Source organism: Cylas formicarius, unplaced genomic scaffold (genome assembly GCF_029955315.1).
Source record: "Cylas formicarius isolate icCylForm1 unplaced genomic scaffold, icCylForm1.1 PGA_scaffold_4__25_contigs__length_36172078, whole genome shotgun sequence".
In the NCBI taxonomy this organism is placed as follows: domain Eukaryota; kingdom Metazoa; phylum Arthropoda; class Insecta; order Coleoptera; family Brentidae; genus Cylas; species Cylas formicarius.
Genome location: NW_026844334.1, coordinates 33,844,551 through 33,863,798, shown reverse-complemented (window position 1 = coordinate 33,863,798; position 19,248 = coordinate 33,844,551). Strand labels below are relative to the sequence as shown.

The 19,248-nt window shown below is 32.4% G+C and overlaps 1 protein-coding gene across 3 annotated transcripts in view; it reads left to right on the top strand.

The window, feature by feature from the left end:
- LOC132701001 (cadherin-89D) overlaps nt 1–19,248 on the top strand; it is a 267,876-nt gene that overhangs the window by 54,080 nt on the left and 194,548 nt on the right. For all 3 annotated transcript variants that reach the window (XM_060668612.1, XM_060668611.1, XM_060668610.1), the window contains exon 2: nt 4,092–4,210. In XM_060668612.1, the coding sequence (XP_060524595.1) occupies nt 4,156–4,210 (55 nt within the window). In that variant the 5' untranslated portion in view covers nt 4,092–4,155. The remainder of the gene's footprint in view (nt 1–4,091; nt 4,211–19,248) is intronic.

The window sequence follows — 19,248 nt, the reverse complement described above, 5'->3', positions numbered from 1 at the left end:
TGTGCGAGGATTTTTCTTGAAATCCAACACCTGATTTTTAACACGACAAATAACAATCGTCATTAAAGATTAACGGAACTGTCGAAACGACCAAGTCGCCTTCGTGAAATCCTAGAATGACTAGCGAATGCAAATTATTCATCAATTTCGTGGAGCGTAACGTGATATAATACTTCGAATCACGTTATGTGCGTTTCAACAATGCTTCGGTACAATTTCTTTTATTATAATATTTTAAAATTTCCTCAGAAGCACCCAACTATAAAGTTAATGCTTTGTAACGGATAACGAGAATGAAAGTTACGAAAATTATAACAAGTTAACTTTTATCCTGTGCGCGGCGTGAGTTGAAGATTTAACAATTTCCGGGGAATGTCCGGCCACATGAACGTAACGTCTTCGCGTTTGATTTATTGGACGAAGTAATAAAAGAAATTTTACAACATTCTTTATCGATTGTTTGTCTGCTGCCTGAAGTCAAACTATTATAGACAATTAGACGAGCGGAAATTTGTAATTCCATGCGTTCCGTGGCGAAAGAAGGTATTTGCTTCCTGTAAAGCACCTGTGCCAGATTTATGCGACCTAGGGAATGATTTTTTATTGCAGAATATACCGAATAATAACACAGGTTTGTTCCCATTATGCGACAAGCTGTAAAAAATGTGGAGCTACACCCATGCTCCACATTTTTTACAGGGTGTCCCAAAAACGCGTTGTGCTTTTTAAAATCAAATACTCTGTATGTCAGTTTATTCTTTGTTTCCGTGAGCAAGGTAGGTTTAGTTAATGTTTAACGTATAGGGGCATTCATTATATATTGAGACCCTTTGCTGCGTTTATTGGATTAGGTATAAAAACAAAACATTTGCCTTTACATTTTGTCTTAGCTGTTTATGACATTTTTCAAAACAATTTTTACAAAACAGCTGAAATTCCTCGTCTCTACGGACTCCCAAAAATTCACAAACCAGGATTACCCCTTCGGCCTATTGTCAGCGCCATTGGTTTTCCAACATATTTTCTAGCAAAATATCTATCTTGCTTATTAAAATCCTTTACAGTGAAAATTGATAGTTTCGTACTTAATTCCTTTTACTTCATTGAACAATTAAAAAGTATTACGTGATATACACAAGATATTCTAGTTAGTTTCGATATAGAATCCTTCTTTACCAAAGTTGATATTACCGAAACTGTCAACATCATTTCAGGTATATTAAAACCCAAAATTTCACCTTAATTGAAAAATGCCTGTCTGGAACATATTTTTCTTATAACGGTCCAATTTTTGAACAAATGTCAGGAACCTGTTCTATTATCCTGTCAGTCATATTTATGGAAGCCTTTGAGAAGAAAGATCTCGACCACTTTCAACTAAAACCAAAATTATGGAAACGCTATGTCGATGAAACTTTTGTTATTTGGCCTCATGGTCAAGAATCCCTAGTAGATTTTCTAAGACATTTGAACTTTATACACCCTAACATACGTTTTAACATAGAATTGGATATTAGTAGTAACCTCCCATTATTAGAAATTCTAATCAATAAAAAATCAGACCAAACATTGGGTCATTGTGTTTACAGACAACCTACGCATGGTCATATCACCACTCGGCCCAAAAATCATCGCTTATCAACTCTCTTCTTTACAGAGCCGCTAAGTCACTGAACCCAGAATTAAAACACCTTATCTCTCTAGTAACATCAACATTAAGGATATTAAGCGTTCCATCATAAAATACACTTCACCACAACCTTCCAATAGCAATGAGACCGGAAGCATTAGTATACTTGAAATTGTGGTCCTTCCTTAAATTCAATACGTCACTGACGACATATCAAAAGTTCTAAAGAAATGTAACTTCAAAACCATATTTACCACTTGTCCAAAAATCTCTCAACATCTTCGATCAAAGACAAAATTCCATTTGAGATGCCATTAATTTACAGCATCCACGCATATCCGGCAAAGAATGCATTGAAGATACCGGACGAAAAATATCAACTAGGCTCAAAGAACATGAAAGAGCCTTAAGACTAAGACAAATAAACTCATCAGTAGTTGCCGAACACAATCACGAAACCGGATATAAAATTTTATTCGATAAAACAATGCATGTAATCAATTTTTCTACCAACGAAAAATCCGAGAGTCTATAGAAATCTATAAACAACCAAACAATCTTAACCGCGATTCAGTTTCAGTCAAGCTCTGAAGAAGCCAACAGGATGATTGGCAAAACGGTAGCACGTTCGAGTCAGCAAAAGCCTACTCAGGAGGAATCCAGAAGTTTTGTAAAACCTGTTTATGAAATATTCAGAAATAAAAAAAAATGATTTCGAGGAAACTAATTTTTTGATAAACAAACCAACAAACCTGCTCGATATGACCCTCGTTTCTAGCAGTGCACGCTCTATTATAATCGTCATCTGGGTATTTCAAAGCAGTAAGGATAAATTGGCTATGCTAATAAACTTTATTTTCTGCGGATCCCCACACATATGATTCAAGAGGTGGGATATCTTCGTTCTGTGATGGGACACTATCAACATGTCAAATAGACATGTCAAATAGAAAGAAAATTTCTAACTTCATTTGTCAATATGTAATGGTATCTTTTGCCATTTCAGGTTTCATCATAGATGAGGTTGAGAACATACGCTATTAGAAAATATAGTTGCAATACTACGGTAAAAATTGATGCGCCTCAGTTGGCTAAGGGAATGATTTTCAGCGCATATCTCTGTATTTCACCTTCCAACTTGCACTTATAGTTTTTTGCTTAATATTTAATGTAATCTGGACAAATCTTGAGAAAATACTGACACTTATTAACGATGAGTTAGTTGTTGAACGATACAAGTTCATTTAAACCTTAAATTCTACGTAAGTTCCTGTAATATCAGCATAGACAGGGCCTCTTTATCTTGAGTAGCTCTTAAAAACATGAACATATACGAATTATAAGAGTTTAAAGTGCTGTGTATCACTTCCTTTACCTTTGAATTCTTTTGACTTCAAACAACTGCAAGTGCGGTGTGAATATACAAGAAATGACCTTTTACCTAAACCTTACAATTTTTGAAATATCTTTCGTTTTGCAGAAATTTAACAATCTTTCTTTTGAGTCAATGATTCCCGCTTTATTCTTGAAAGTGTGTTCCTTAATGTCGTCCCGGACTTGAATACCGTCTTAACTTAGTATTTTTTCGATTATCGACTCATGTTTTCTGTCCATATGGATCGTCAAGACAGAGATCGTCCTACTGTTGTTGCCTTTCGTTTGCAATCCGAGATTATTTTCTCAATATATTTTTGAGTGTAACCATTATGAAGCAAATTCTTTTTAATACTTCTTAATTCCCGAAAGGTCAATGCTTCATCACTGAATATTTCGATTGCTATTTTGCAGAGAGTGGATTAAGAATGGTTAGATTCATAATCTCAATACTGTCGGGTATGTGTAGGTTTCCTATATACAGAAGTGCTGATAGGGGCATTATTTCCACTTTCTAGGACATCTAGGAACGATAGGCCGCAGTTTTTCTCTTTCTCAGACGTGTATTTAATGGACCATCCTAAATAATCATGACGATTGAGAAATCAGTGTAGCTGTTCATCGGGTCTATTCCAGACGATGAAGGTATCGTCTTGTAACCATCTTGTACGTAAAACTTATCTGTGATTTGAAAGTAGAGCTATCGAAATTCTGCACGGAAGTGTTGTATCACTAACGAATCCCCACGGGTGAACGCTTTAGTCTAGTATATAAGCCTCGTAGCCTTAGACTAAAAATTCGTCTACGCTGCAGTGCACTGCAAATAAGAAATAATGGAAGTTCGACCATCTCAGAGCACTCCTACTAGATCATTGTCTACCAAACATTTCAAATAATTGATCAAAAACTGGACAGAGATTTTGACGTTGCAAATGGTCTTACATTTTCTTCGTAGCTTAGTGATTAAATATTTAAATTAATTTAAATTATAGACAAAAATTAACTCTAGAATGCATAGAAAAGGGATTGCTAAAAACCATAACTTGATGCCTCCAAGGATCTGCGTACTATACAACCTTTTTTTCAGGAATGACTGCCAGACGGAATGTTCGAGCTGCCAATATCACATTTAACCCAACGAAGATAGGAGCATGAATAGTTTAGCATTCGCCGTTATACTGATCGCTTTAGGGCATTCAGCTTTGGGTAAGTTGTTAATTCCAAGTCCGGTATTTTGATTTTTGGCATTGATGTGAAATGAGTATATAGGAGTTATTTAAAACATTTTGCAGAAATTATACAGGCTTGCGCAATATTAGGGCATTTTGAGCATATGTTTTAATATGTATGATTTATAATTATTATAAAAATTAGTAAACATGTCGGTTTAATGAGCCGAGAATATAAAATATTGTTATTTATAGTTTAATTCTAATTACCTCGGCGATCAGAAAGCTTAAAAAAGGAATTTTTTCAAAATTAAATAAATTTTATTCGAAAATTATTTCTCTGAAACTAACATTAAATCCATTCTTAAATAACGAACCGACATGTCTTAGAATAAAAAGCAAATATCATTAAATAATGTAATTAACTAGGGATATTCAAAAATATGTTGCAAAACCATATATCAATAATTTTCTGAGAAATCATTAATAATAAATTAATTAAAATCGCATCAACTGCTTTACAACAACGCACCATCAACTTAATTTCACAGAAACTAAAATTTTAACACGAAATAATAATTATATATACTGGCAATAAAAGAAATGATTCATATTAAAAAGCTTAACGCTGTGAGTAGTCGGAAGGTATTAGTAATTAAAGAGGGTTATACTTATTTATACGTACTTCTATTGAAAACAACACCAAGGTATGTAAATATGTTTTTCAAATTTTTATGTAAGTTATATAATGTTTATATAATGTTGGATGCATTTAAAAGTAGGAAAGAAAGAAATTGTTTTGTTACACTAAGATTAGGGAGTTTATTAACTCCCGCTTATATTTGCGAAAAGAAATAGGGAGATATTGGTTTATTGCCCGAAAAAAGTTTCATTTCCTAATTCTTTTTAGTAAATACTAAATAACTTTAATAATAATAACTTTACAATGTGGGAAATTAAAAAAATGTACTGAGATGTTCGCATGAAAGTCCCTTTATATTTGAATTTTTTTTTGAAAATTGAAATTGGAAATAAATAAAGAACTGCAGTGTACTTTGTGGAATTCTGGTAAAAATCTTGAAAATGCCAATTCTTCATACAATTGTAAACTTATATTCCACACATTGTACTTCTTGACACTTAGAGAAACCTGCTTTCCGTTTACTTTCTGAATAACATTTTACATTTCAACGATGAGTTTTAACAATGTATTGTGCTTTTGCTTGACACATTAGTTTTAATTCTATTCTATTTATATGCTTAAACAGGGAAACTTCCGTTGCTGAATGTTTCTAACAAAATAACAGAATAGTTATGTCATAAAAATCCTCTAAATAAAGATGTTTAGAAGTATACCGGGTGACGCACACTTTAAATTATACCGGGCGACGTAAGAGGAGTTGTTTTAACTCTCCAAAATATTTTCAAGTAAGCTTCTGTTTGGACGTCGCAACACCTTGTTATGTTTAAATTACACTTGCTATACATATACCTATACCTTACCGTTACCGGAATAAAAAAATCTCAAATGTGTACTAATAACAGACTTCTTACAGCCCCGTTGGAAAATGAAAACACAGTTAGTCAACATTTGTCCACTGTGGTAAATGACACAATTAATTCTGACTTTATAGGTGATCTAAACAGAGCTTGCATCACTACTAAAAAAAAATTCTCCCAAACTGTGTAGTAAACGGCATTTGAGTCACAAGTTTCCGGTAGAAATAGACCTATATATATATACCCATAATGTGAAGTGTACTATATCCATCTAGAGTGTGTACATTTATATCAGCGTTACCTGTAACATATTGAATGAATGCGCCAGTTTCTGGTGACAAAATATGAGGTGGACGATGAAAAACTGCTGCTGCCTCATACAGCATAGTATCGTCATAGGATGCACACATTCCCAAGGAAGAAATAATCTGTATAAGACGTTTTGATTAAAATCGTCGATGAAAGAAAACTGAGAGACCTAATTGCAATTTTGATTTGAAAGACCTTGGCCGAATAGCAGTCATAATCATTTGCTCCAAAAAGTAAGTCAACGATTCCGGTATATCAGTGTTGATGTCTTTAAACATTCGATTAGATGGGGGGTAATTGCTATCATCAAAAACTAAAGATTGAATATCTTCTCGAATAATTGCTGCCGCATCTTTTAGTATCCTAAATTGTTCTTCTTTTTTATCTTGTTTTTTATCCTTATACCATGCTTTGCTAAGAATATCGTGCTGATTATCGATAAAACAGATCAGTGTTAATTTGCCTGGTTTTTCAGTTATAATAATTTGATTACCGTGCTTTAATTTTAATCGTATTTTAATTGTTCTGTTATCGATAGTTGGAATTTTACAAACAGTTTTTAACTCTTCCATCGAACACTGGCAATCATCACTATTTTGAATGTAAGCAAAAATCTCATCCATCGCTGAATTAGTAGATTCGTCTTGAGGACGACCGATTTTACCCCCCTTACTGGGTCTCAAATAGGAATTATAACAATTGCTATGATACTTAGCGTCGGCAGCAACTAAATCGTATTCATACTCAATGCGTGCAATAACAGATTTTGCTATATCATCGTCAGGCGGACCTTGAGTTATCTCAGAGAGTAGCAACTTTATAAATTTTGCGTCGAGCATCTTGTGCTTTTTTTAGCTTCTTCATTGGCTTTATTACCGCAAAATAAACAAAAATTTTTAAAACAAAAATTAGATTCACTTACCCGCGCTCTAGTACGAGGTGGACTTATTCCAGATGTACCGGCTTGTTCCATTTCGTGCTGTCTTTTGATTGCAGCAGCAATAGAACTATTTCGAGTATATGTTTTACGACACTGAGTATGAATAGTCACAGATTTATTTTCTGCCAGAAAATCAAAGTATCCATCATTTCTCTCAACACTTGAATCAATTAAAGTCTTCATTCCACGATTAACAACAACAATTTCACTTTTAGCTAAAGGTTTACTACAAATAAATCAAAACTGCGACATTTTTCAAGAATTATTGAACAGCACAAAATTTTATAAGAGATATTAACAACGAAAACGTGTATTCACTGCAAAAAAACATTGAATACTGAGAGTATATAGAAACAGTCGACCGGCTGACTTCCCATAGATCGTTAACAAAAAAAAACAGGTATAAATTCTACGAATAAAGTTATAAGTTACATCTTTGATGACGTATGTAGGCGGCGTATTAGTGTAGACGTGCAGCTTATACGTGTATATTATTATTTATGATGTTTAAATTGGAGATATCTGTAAAATGGTTACTCGGACAAAAAAAGTAAGGAAATCTTTTTTATAGATAATTTTCTGATCTATATGTTTTATTTCTCCAGTTTTTGCGATAACAGTTACCGTTTACGAAAAAAATGCAAAAAAATCGTTTTTTTTGACCTTTGACCTTGAATAACTTTTTTAGCAGGCATGGGATCAATGGGGACTTTTGACATATCATTTAGAATGATGAACTTAAGCCCCGTACTAATTTTCAGCTCTATGCGAATTATTGCAAACCTAGCCCGATTTTTTGGTCTATTTCTACCGGACTATATTTAGCACGAGAAGAGCGAGCGTTTAATACATAAAGTTATAAAGTTTACCAAACATTTTGGATACTATATTTTTTGTGCGGCCGTTAGTTGTTGGGTACATTTTTGTACAACACCACGATTCACTGATATGACCGTCAGTAATACAAAAAAATGCATTTTTACTTCATTAAAATACTTCAGTTAAAAATAAATAAAACCTTGCTAAAATGGGTTAAGTTTTAAAGGAATTTAAATTTTAAGAATTAAGAAAATAATTATCAAAAAATTGGCAACAAAAGGCATATAAGAAATTAATTCAAATCAATTATAGCACAACTACAAATTAACAAACAAACAAACTATTAGCAAGTAATAATAAACATACACTTCAAGGATATAATATTCGTAGCAATTGTTTCATATTTTTATTTATTTAAGGTACTTAATATTTTTATCAATAATTTTGGATGTTTTGTGATGTGATATTGATCGAAACGTTGAATAAAATATAAAAATTTAAAGAATTTCTACATTACTTAAGAAACTTAATCGAAGATGAATAAAACGAAACTATAATAATAAATATATATCTAGAAATAACACTCAATTTCATCACTCCTTATGTAGCTTAATTAAATCGCCTTTACTTTCTTGTTTATACTTATTTTTTACTTTTATAATACTCCTTTCTTATCTGTAATGATTTATTTCAAACCAATCAGTTAAAGTTTCTTCTGCAAGAAATATTTATCTGATGGTTTCTTAGTTTATCATCTGAAAACCTTATCAAAAAACTTTTTGGCTTTAGATTGTTTCTAACTCAAATTTATAATTACATTTTATTATTATTATTATCATGTAAACTTCAGTAGTATAGGCTCATTACTATTTTTTTATTCCGAACTGATACTCTGTTTCGACTAAAAAACTATGTAACAAGTGTGGTAAACGGCATTTGAGTCACTAGTTGATTTGGACCAGCGAAGCGCAGCGACCGTTAGTTTTTGGGTACATTTTTGCAGAACAGCAAGAATAAATTCACTGACATGGCCGTCAGTGTAAATAATTTAAGTAGTTAATTGTTGAAAAAATATTTTTTATTGTTATAAAACGTTATAAAAGTATTTTTTTATCCTTAAATTATGATTACTTACTATAATACAAAAAATTATTCATTATCTGATTCATCAGACATTGCAATATTGAAATCGAATTCAGAATTATCGTTGTCATTTTCTTCAATTGTAGCCTGCAAAATGTCATCAACTTGCAAGGGCGTCGGATCTTCAAGGAACTCTATTGGTTTTATTAATTGGTCATCTATGTACCATCCACAATTTTCGGGTTGCAGCTGAGCACAGCACGGATCAGTAGCATTGAGCCACATGGCATTCACGTATATTGTTCGTAGAATTTTTTGTTTCAACGATTCCCAGCAAGGTGGAATTGTGTTGGAATTAAAGCTTCTAACTGTTCTCAAAAATTGTTCATTACTTTTATTGGCTGAAATTTTTTTTTCATGATGGTGATGGTAAAATCTGCGTAAGAAATTGGTAGACTTAACTTTTTCTCTAATAGCCGTTTTATTACTTATACTTAAATTATTTTTGTAAAAAAAAATACATAAACTATAAAAATTTTTACTAACTTCATAATTTTGAACAAATTTGAAGTACTCTTCACCGTATTTTGTCCGTAATGCTGTCATTTTGTGATAGCATTGTCTGTAATAACCTAAATTACCAATAGATTCTTCGGTTAAAACAACATTACCGTACTTAAATCCACGTTCTTTTCGAAATAGTATTTTAAAATAACAATTTCTAAAAACATTATTGTCAAAATCAATAATTTGTGATGTTTCACCATATACAAAACACATATTCATTTTTGTTTATTGAAAATTATCAAAACAATAATACACTAATAAATAACAGACTGAGTAGAACACGTTGGTAAACAAAACCGTATTTATAAATATATATAGGTATATACTATATACGTTGTAAACGCGGTAAGCCTCCAAAATAATTTTAAGTGCGGGAATATATTTATCTTTGTCTTATACACAGAGAACTGAACACACGCCTTTCTCTTTCTGGCAAGAGTCTTATGCGCAGCTGTTATTGTACATCCTTCTCTGCCGTACATGAAAAAAGATATAGCGCTTGCAGTCACACTTTATTTTTACATGAAATTATTGAAACTTTAGATCGTGTCAATCATTAGCTTTGCCACGATTTGGAAAGTCAATCATATATCGTTGGGTTCGTAATAAAATTCTGTATATTTACATATTTAATTTTTAAATAAAAAGAATGAGGGTAAATCATTACATCCGATTACCTGTTTACACCTGGTTGACACGTATTGTTGCCTAAAAAAAGGTAGTCAAACATTGTATGGCATTTTCTATATACTTTTTTCTTTGATTGAGACTAAATTTATAAAGAAAAATACTGACGGTAACCAAGAAAAAAAATGAAATTAATCAATTTTTAATTAAAAATAGTCTTGCTAAGATATAGACTGTCAATCATTTCTCATTTGATTAATCAATAAGTTTTATTATTAAAAAAAAATATTTTATCACGGAAAAGAATGAGGGGTGTTGTTCTTAAACCGGATTTTAGACTATTGGGTATTTAACAGAAGTGTGTAGAAAAATATCTTTATACATTATCGACTTCTAAATTTTCTTCATCGTTGTCTTATTAGTGCGTACAAACGAGTGCGGTTATATTTACAGAAAAAGGCCTGGCTAGTAGTAAATCGACAAAAAGTGCATGATCTAGTTAATTCAGGTTCGTGACTTCGATTTCATGCTCAAGTGGAGACAGATATTTTCAATATAAAAATAAAGCAATCAAGCAATTTTCACTTTAAGTAAAGTAAATGGTAAAATCATTTAGCAACGGATGATCATGGAGAGCAACTATTATCTAAGACAAGTGCACAAAAAAATGCGGTGTTGACATCACAATCGTTAATCGCTAGTATACGGGTAGACGCAAAAGTTCTGAGAAATTTACATCCACGTATAAAATTGTAATTAATATTGAACGCTTCTATTGAAATAATTGTACCATTGTAAAGCGTGGGTTAAAAGTACATAATTGAAACACGTCGGTGGCTTTACATATTTTAAACTATTCAGGGCGTGAGATAAATGCAAAATGTGTACTTCATCGGTCTCTGCAAAACACTATTGTTTTCGGTTTGTTCTGTCAAGAGAGTGGCGTTCTAGTTTTCCAACATCAAGCGACAGGAAGTGCCTTTTTGTATATTTAAGTACAATTTAACTACTTTCAAATGAAACAATACCAATGGTTACAAATATCTGCAGAGGATCGTAAATAAAAATTATATTCTGGTTCAGCGTGTGACATAAAGGCTATCGATTTGGCATTCAATGAATTATAATCGTGCACCTCGAGTAAAATAAAGAAAATCCTTTTAGTAATTTTGTTGTTCTACACTAAACGATTTTGGATTCTTCATTTTGCCTATATGAGCAGATAAATATCCCGAGTTTAGCTCAGTTCTGTCTGAGCGATCGAGGTGATAGCTTCGACAAACTATATCCTATCGAATTGTCAGTACGCTCAATTTGCCTTGTGACTTTGTGTGCATATTGAATGCTTACTAATTATATTTTTTTATCGAACGAAAAGTAGATACAGAAGGTCGCCAGTTTAAAGAAAAATAAACTGAAGATACCTTTTTTTATTTTGCACAATGATAAGCCTATTTGTTTGCTGTGTAATGAATCCATTTCCGCAATATAAAGAGGTATGTATTCTGTGCTGCACTGACAGAACAAATAAAAAACGACAAAACCCAAAAGCTTACCCCAAATTTGGAAAAACAGCACCAAATGTTTCATAAACATGATAATGTTGTGAAAGATAATTTTAGAGTTAGTTCAAAGTGGGCGGTCATTGAAACCTTTTGCCGAAGGAGAATTTATCAAGAAAGTTAAAAGTTGGCAATGTTTTGTGTCCTGAATAGAAAAATAAATTTGAGGAAATGAGTTTGTCAAGACGAACTGTTGGCTAACGATAAAAACCATAATAACTGACCGTATGACTGGTTTCAAATCATTTTCCATAGCAGAAAAAGAGAGCACCGATCTATCCGAAATAGCTCATTATATTAATTCGAGGCGTTCATTGTTACTGACGAATTGCTTGCTTTTACAGTCGCTTACGATACACCTTGTATGGTCGGGTTACGTAAAGCTTTCATAGGAATTTTGAAAGAGAAAGCAACTGAATTAAAAGTGGAAAAATGTGATGACCAACAGAACTGGTGTTTTCAATCGACTCCAGAATGTTATGAATGTGCTAGTAAAAATTATCAATTTTTCCAAGGATTCCGGTTGTTTTGGGTGTTTTTGGATGAAATGTCAGCCGAACATGACGAAGGTAACATTGGCGTAACATTTTTGTGAAGTCAGATGGCAAAGGAAAAATGCTGAAACGGTTTTAAAGATAAATCATTTTCTCAATTGACTGATTCAAAATGCAGTTAGCATTTCTGGTCGACCTTACAGGCAATTTGAATGATGTAAATATAAAACTTTAAAAACCAAAACAGTAATAATTTGTACACCTATTATGAAGAGTTTCTGAAAAAAAAACGATTTGGGGGGCAACATATGTAATAGTTGCCATTTCACAACGCTCTCTGCGTCTGAAACTGTTGCTTATATGATTTAGCGATTTTAGAAACATGAAAGACTGTTTCAATTTATTTGTTACTCCAACAAAAACTAATCTACAAAACATTTCAATACAACAATGCACAAATGGTGATGATCGAGATTTAAGAAAACTAACTCACTTCTAATATCTGAATTTGAAAGCATGGGATTGTGCGTTCTCAACAAAAAATACCTCGAAGAGGATTGATTTGTGCGTTTGGCTGTACCTACTTTTAAATGTCAACCGTTCTTTTTAAAGATGAAAGTTAATAAATCCAAACATAGTGCAAGGTTGACCGACGATAATTTGGAAATTTCTTTAAGTTTTTGTATCAGTGGAACTAATTCAAAAATCACTGGATTAGTTTCCCAAATTGAAGCTCAAGTGTCTCATTAATTGTTGTATCGCTGTTTAACTTCGTAGATTGTAATAATGCTATGTCGTATTATTTCATACCTGATATCTGATAAGAATACTATTTTTAAAGGCTGACCCGAAAAGTACATGCGCATTGAAGTTTGGCCCACAACATAACAAATATTCCTGGTGTAAAGCATTCCTAGCCAAGTTAAAAATAACTCGAATAGCCCCAGTTTTGAAATCAGGTCATTTTAACGGCTAGTTTAAGCGACCGCACAAAGTAAAAGTTTTCTGATTTTCGGTATGCTTTTCGAAAAGATCGGTCATCTGTGGGGAAGGGATAGATTTAACACTCAACTTTTGAAAAAGCTTTTCACCGGATTTACCATCACAACACTAAACTAAGTATTTTTTTATTTTCCTTATCTAAGGATGAGCGCCTCGTATTGCAATCCTATTTGACAAAATAGATTGATTGTAGGATATTGCAAAATGATGTTAAGAATTTGTCTCTTTGTCATTTACATATGAAAAAGACCACTTTTTTTAATATAAATTAAAAAAAGCTACTATCAAATCAAATACTACGAAGATGACCTTGTATATTTGGTAAAAAGAGAGAGGCTTATAGAAAAAAATTCGAATCGGAAAGAACTTTGAAAATTCTTTATAGTGAAGTGCAGTCGAAACTTGAATATGTTGAACATGCTAGCATAATTTGGTCGCCTTTTTGTGCTAGGTATATACAAGTGGTTGAAAAAATTCAAAGAAAATTCCCTAAATTTGCCAACTATATTCTAAAAAGAAGAACCCGATACTTATGTCGATAATACCTATAGAATGTTATAAAATGCACAGTATATAAATCATTACTCAATTACTGCATCTTTTCAAAATCATGAACAATCGGACTTTCGGCAACGCAACATTGAGTTCGATCTACCTAAGCGTCCCAAATAAAACGCGTTTAAAAAGCTGTAGAACCTTTACCGTCAAAAGCACACTTAGAACTAATTGCCAGTTGAAATTCCCGGTCATGAAAATGCTTACATCTTATTATCAATACCAAAGTAAAATAGATGTATTTAGTAGAGGAGTAAACCGCAGTGGAATTATGGTGTATACTATGAAGGAATTCAGGTAGAATTTCTTTGAATTCTGTGGAATTGAAGTAGAATTATAATTTTATTAAACAGAGTGTCCCACAACATGACTGGGAGTGTGTTGCTGGGGTGATGTTAAGTTAAAAATTTCAAATGAACATATACCCGGGACGCTACCCTAACTGAGCTCCAAGCATTTGAAAATTTGAAGACCATTTAAAAGAAACATCTTCATTTTTTGTTATATATATTTTTTTATTTATTCATATTTCATTTTAAAGCATTAGTGGTTCCAAATGTCCACCCAGTTGCTGTATGCATGGTCTAGTTCTTCTTAGAATTGAGCTGTTTCAGGAAAAGCACGAATAGTTTCTGCGGCATCCATAATTCTAGCTACCATTTGTTCTCTGCTTTCAATGCTTCCTGCATGAACTAAAGTTTTCAGTCTTCCCCATAAAAGCAATCAAAGGGATTAAGGTCAGGTGACCTTGCTGGCCAACGAACTGCTGAACCTCTTTCAGTCCACCTGTTTGCGTAATTTTGAGTAAGAAATTCTGTTACTTGTCGACCAAAGTGATGAAATGCGTTATCGCACTGAACACACATTCGTTGTCTTACATCAAGAGGAACATCATCAAGTAATATTGGAAGATTATTTTCATTTAAACGTAAATAACGAATCGCTATGAGAGGTTGCCACAATAATGCCACACCAAATATTCAATGAAAACCTATATTGAAATTGGGATTCGCGAGATTGTCGTCGATTCTAAAGTGCCCAACAATGTGAATTCTTGGTGCTATGGTAAATGAGGCTTCATCACTAAATAACATTATCCGACAAATCCAAATTTCTCAATGTCCAGCGACTAAATTAAAGTCTTGAAGCGTAGCGAAGCAGGTTTCAAAGCTTGTACAGGTAATATGTGGTACGGATACAAACCGGCCTACGTTAAATATATTACTTATTCTTCGGACACTGGTAGAAAGTTTAGCATCAATCGTATTAAGTATTGCCTCTTCTCGAGCAAGTTCCCGTTGAACTTTGAAATACGTTCAAGAAGTAGGTGTAGGAAACTTGCCTGTTTCTCTCAAACATCGATGAATATTGCTAAAAACAGTTCTACAAGGCACTCTACGAGTGGGAAAGCGTCGACGATATTCATCAACTACTGCATGTCCATTTCCATTACACAATCCATAAACAAAGTGAATATCAGCGTATTAATCCAATTGAAGTTTGCTGTCAAAAGATATAAGATTCACAGCCACCTGACCATTTCTAAGCAAAAAACTTATATTTCGTTTCATAAAACATTCTTTTTCGAGATAATTTGTCTTGTTTTTTTCCAGTAAACAGCTGGACCAAAAAGAGTTCATTAACAATAATTAAGCTATGGATTAGAAATGAACACATTCGTTCATTAATCAAAATAAAAGATCTTTGGCAGTTATTTTAAAACGGAATAATTGTGGAAATGGCACAATTAATGTTGACAAATAAAAAAAAATTGTGAAAATACCGAATTGAATTGCTTTTTAGCGCATTAATTACGGAGTATCCTGTATAAAAAGATATGAATTTCACTATTTATACCCTAATTTTGTAACTGTACTAAGTCATTCATCAAGGGAAAGAAATTAAAATAAATTCCGCGGAATTTGGAGGAATTATTCTTAAAATAGGAATTACGGTGTACGTCCTTGGCTCTGCGGTTTACTTCCCTAATTTCATAATAGAAAATAAAATTAATCGAACACTTATTCGGGAATGTTACCAATGTAATCGAATTATTTTAATTGAACGATTTCCTGGGTATACGTGGTGTGTTCAAAAATTAAAGTGACTTTTGTAATTGGGCGGGCTACGTACATTCAATCTTCGATATATTTTTTTTGTTATGCTGGTACATATGCCCCTAAGATATGTGGGCAGTTTGTATGTTTAGTTATTTTTGTGAGACAGAAGTGTTAGACGTGTTTTGTGTAATCGGAGATTTTCTGTTGTAAAAAAATAATAAAAAAAGAATTTGCATAAAACTTTATGTAAGAAATGCTGCAAAACACTTGAAATATTGACAATGGCATATGTTGAATCCACTTTGAGCAAAAAGAAAAGTGGTACAAGCTGTTGAAGAAGTGAAACAAAATGGGTTGAAAGATCGTCAAATCACTATTAGGGAAGTGTCTGAAGACGTCGGTATCTCTATTGGTTTGTGGCATGCAATTTCTTCAGAAGTTTTGGTTACTTTTTGAACACACCTCGTATAGGTATATCTCTTTCTGATAGAGTATCTATTTCAGTATATCCTAAGTAGTTAGGTTAATTTAAAAGCAATTACAATTTGTTATTAGGTCTTGTGTCTGTAAGTTGAATTAATAATAAATAAATAAATAGAATCACTCAAGAATGAAAATCTCCAATCACATCAGTTGAATTCTGCACGAAAAAATCCGTATCATTTATTCCCAAATTTTCCAAATAAATTTGATGAAACCATTCTTAATCCGTAACTAAGCCGTTAACGTTTTGGTAAACAAATTTCCAAATAACGTTTCGTAATTTTGCGCTTCGTTTGTTTCGCGTATTTCGAGTAAAAAGTGCAAGTTAATTGCTTGTCAATTTTATATCATCAATTGATTTTCTCATTTAATTGTGTTTACGAAACTATTCACAGCATATCCAATAAATTTAGCCAAGCTGAGGCCAAATGGTTGCATAATTAATGTACCCATAGAGGTATTTTAACTAAATATTTACATTATATCGGGTTATAAGTAATTGTACAAGGCACCACATATTTTATTATATTTTCAAATTCCTTTTTGCTGGAAAGATTTTTATTAAGTTGCTTTTCTAAAACATTTTCCTCAAACGGTATTAGAAATTGAAATATTTTTATGAAATACTCGGTGTTTCCATATTTCACCCAAATTTTGCTTCACTCATTTTGTTTAATCAAACACCCTGTATTTTTATGCAATTTCGGATAGCACCCTTAAAAAACAAGTCCAACGATATATACGAACATCACCCACGTATTTCATTGACGATTTTTCTTAGCTTTCTAGGTTAATTCAGAAAGCGCTTATAATATATTTTTTAGGAAATTGCTGTATATTTCAAATACCGTTAAATATTATAAAAATTCTTGTTTAGAAAATAAATAAATGAATAAATGTAAATTCATTTAATAATTTTAATTTTATTTAATTAATTTTAATTTTACTTAATTAATCTTGCCAAATGAAATTTCAGGAATCGTATTCCAAATAGGAGGCTCAATATTATTTCTTAATAAATCCAAAAATAGCACTGCTGTTAAATAGTCTTCATAAAATATTGGCAATAAAATTTTCTCCAAATACCGCAACACACTTTAACCGATCTTCTGCTTTGTTTATTTGTCTCAAATTGACAAAGTTTATTTTCAGAGCTCTAATAATGCATATTTTTTCGATTGTGAACATTTAAACATGAAAAAACCTTCCCTGATATGGAAGACTTCAGCATTGTCACCAAGGGGATTTGAAATTTTGGTATGAAGTGCAGTGAAGTGCATGGAGTGCATGGAGACACATTAGGGAAATGATCGACTTCATAAAATCTAGTGGTATTGAATCTAAATTTTGGTGCTTAGTTTTGCTATTAATATTGATACCTGCCGGACTTACTAGAGGTTGACTGATACCTCGCAAATCACCAAATCCCACGTGAAAAATGGAAGTTGCATTGAACGTTAAAATCAGTACTAACTGCAAAATAGGGGGGTGGGGAGGTATGGGTAAATTTGATGATGTACTCAGGGCTGCAGATAATAAATTGTCAACTGCAGTGCACCAAAGTAAAGTTTTTATGGTATGTGAGAGGCTTCGTTAACTTTTTTGTAATTATTTTAAAAGAAAGCAGCAGAAATCTGTGCTGTGCTGTTCTGTGATATCATAAATTTTCCTGAATACGCTGATGATCTTCAAATTTAATTGTCGTTTCCACCCAATAAAGTATACGAAGCAGTAGATATGAAAAATGAAGATTTAGGGCAAAGGACTGGGGGACAAAGGTTTCCGAAGCACTCAAATTGGTACTTATTGGAAAAAAATATAAGTTTATTTGGTGCCAATAGAGATAAATTCAATTTAATTATACTGCATTAAAGATGAGCGATTTGCGTGGAAACCTAGGATTCAATTTTGATTCAGATATGAGATTTTCAACACATCTTTCTTCACTTGTTTAACAATCCTATGTTAACATTTCTATATATATGCATAGGGACAACTTATCCAGACAGATTATCCACCCATGGTGTTTTGACGTCTGTCAATTCTGAATGTCAGCCCTCATGTCACTCAGTGGCTGGGGTATATTTTTATCAAGTGATATACACAATTGAAACTTATTCGAACTGAAACAAATACCAAAGTAAACCACATTGGCACTGATCTGGATGCGGATTCTGTTCATTTCTTCTGGTCGGTGCTGATAAGATAGTCATTATTTCAACAAATGCGAAACATGTAATAAAGTTGTCTCCACTCTTTCTTCTTAACCCCTGTAGAAACAATAAGTGATTTAAAATGTAATGATGTATCTAATTTCAACTCATTTTTTGTTAAAAAACAGTGTTTCGTACTTTAATATACTAATAAATAAATGTTTCTTAGAAGTAGGTTTTGTCCGATAAACTTGAAATTTCCGATGTAATCTTGTTCTTTTTCATATTCTATTCTAACATTGGGCTTAATGTGGCTGTTACGGAATGAATCTATTTCTAGATCTTCTTTTTCCATGAGGTCTGTATTTATAACACCGAACTTGTTGATGTAGACAGAAAATATAAGTGATGATGTATTATAAATGAATTGAAAACGTTCTCACGAAATGAAAATTTTCTGAGAACCAAAGGTATTTAAATAAAAATAAAAGATATAAAAAACATATATTTTCAATATCATGTGTTATCCTAAATATTAAATTACTGTTAAATGAAGATTATTTTATATTTATAAATGTGATAATTTGTGATTCTTCTTTGGATGACATGTCCTTCAAATCAATTCTGGTTGCATAAGGGTGTGCACCGCTTTCGCAATTAATTGTAATACCTTCGGAATTCCATCATACCTCTAGTCGGAATAGAAGCTCGCCCTAAAAGAATGCTGGAAGGCACAAAAATATTACAAAGCCAATCCTACCGTCATATTATTGCAGCCTTTTTTCCATAATTAGACCAGACTTAGACGTTGAAAGTCTTAAAATATTTATGGCGTAGCACGTGAATGACATTCTTTATTTATTTATTTATTTATTTATTTATTATTTATGAAATTACAAATCGAGGGAAATTCAAAAGGAA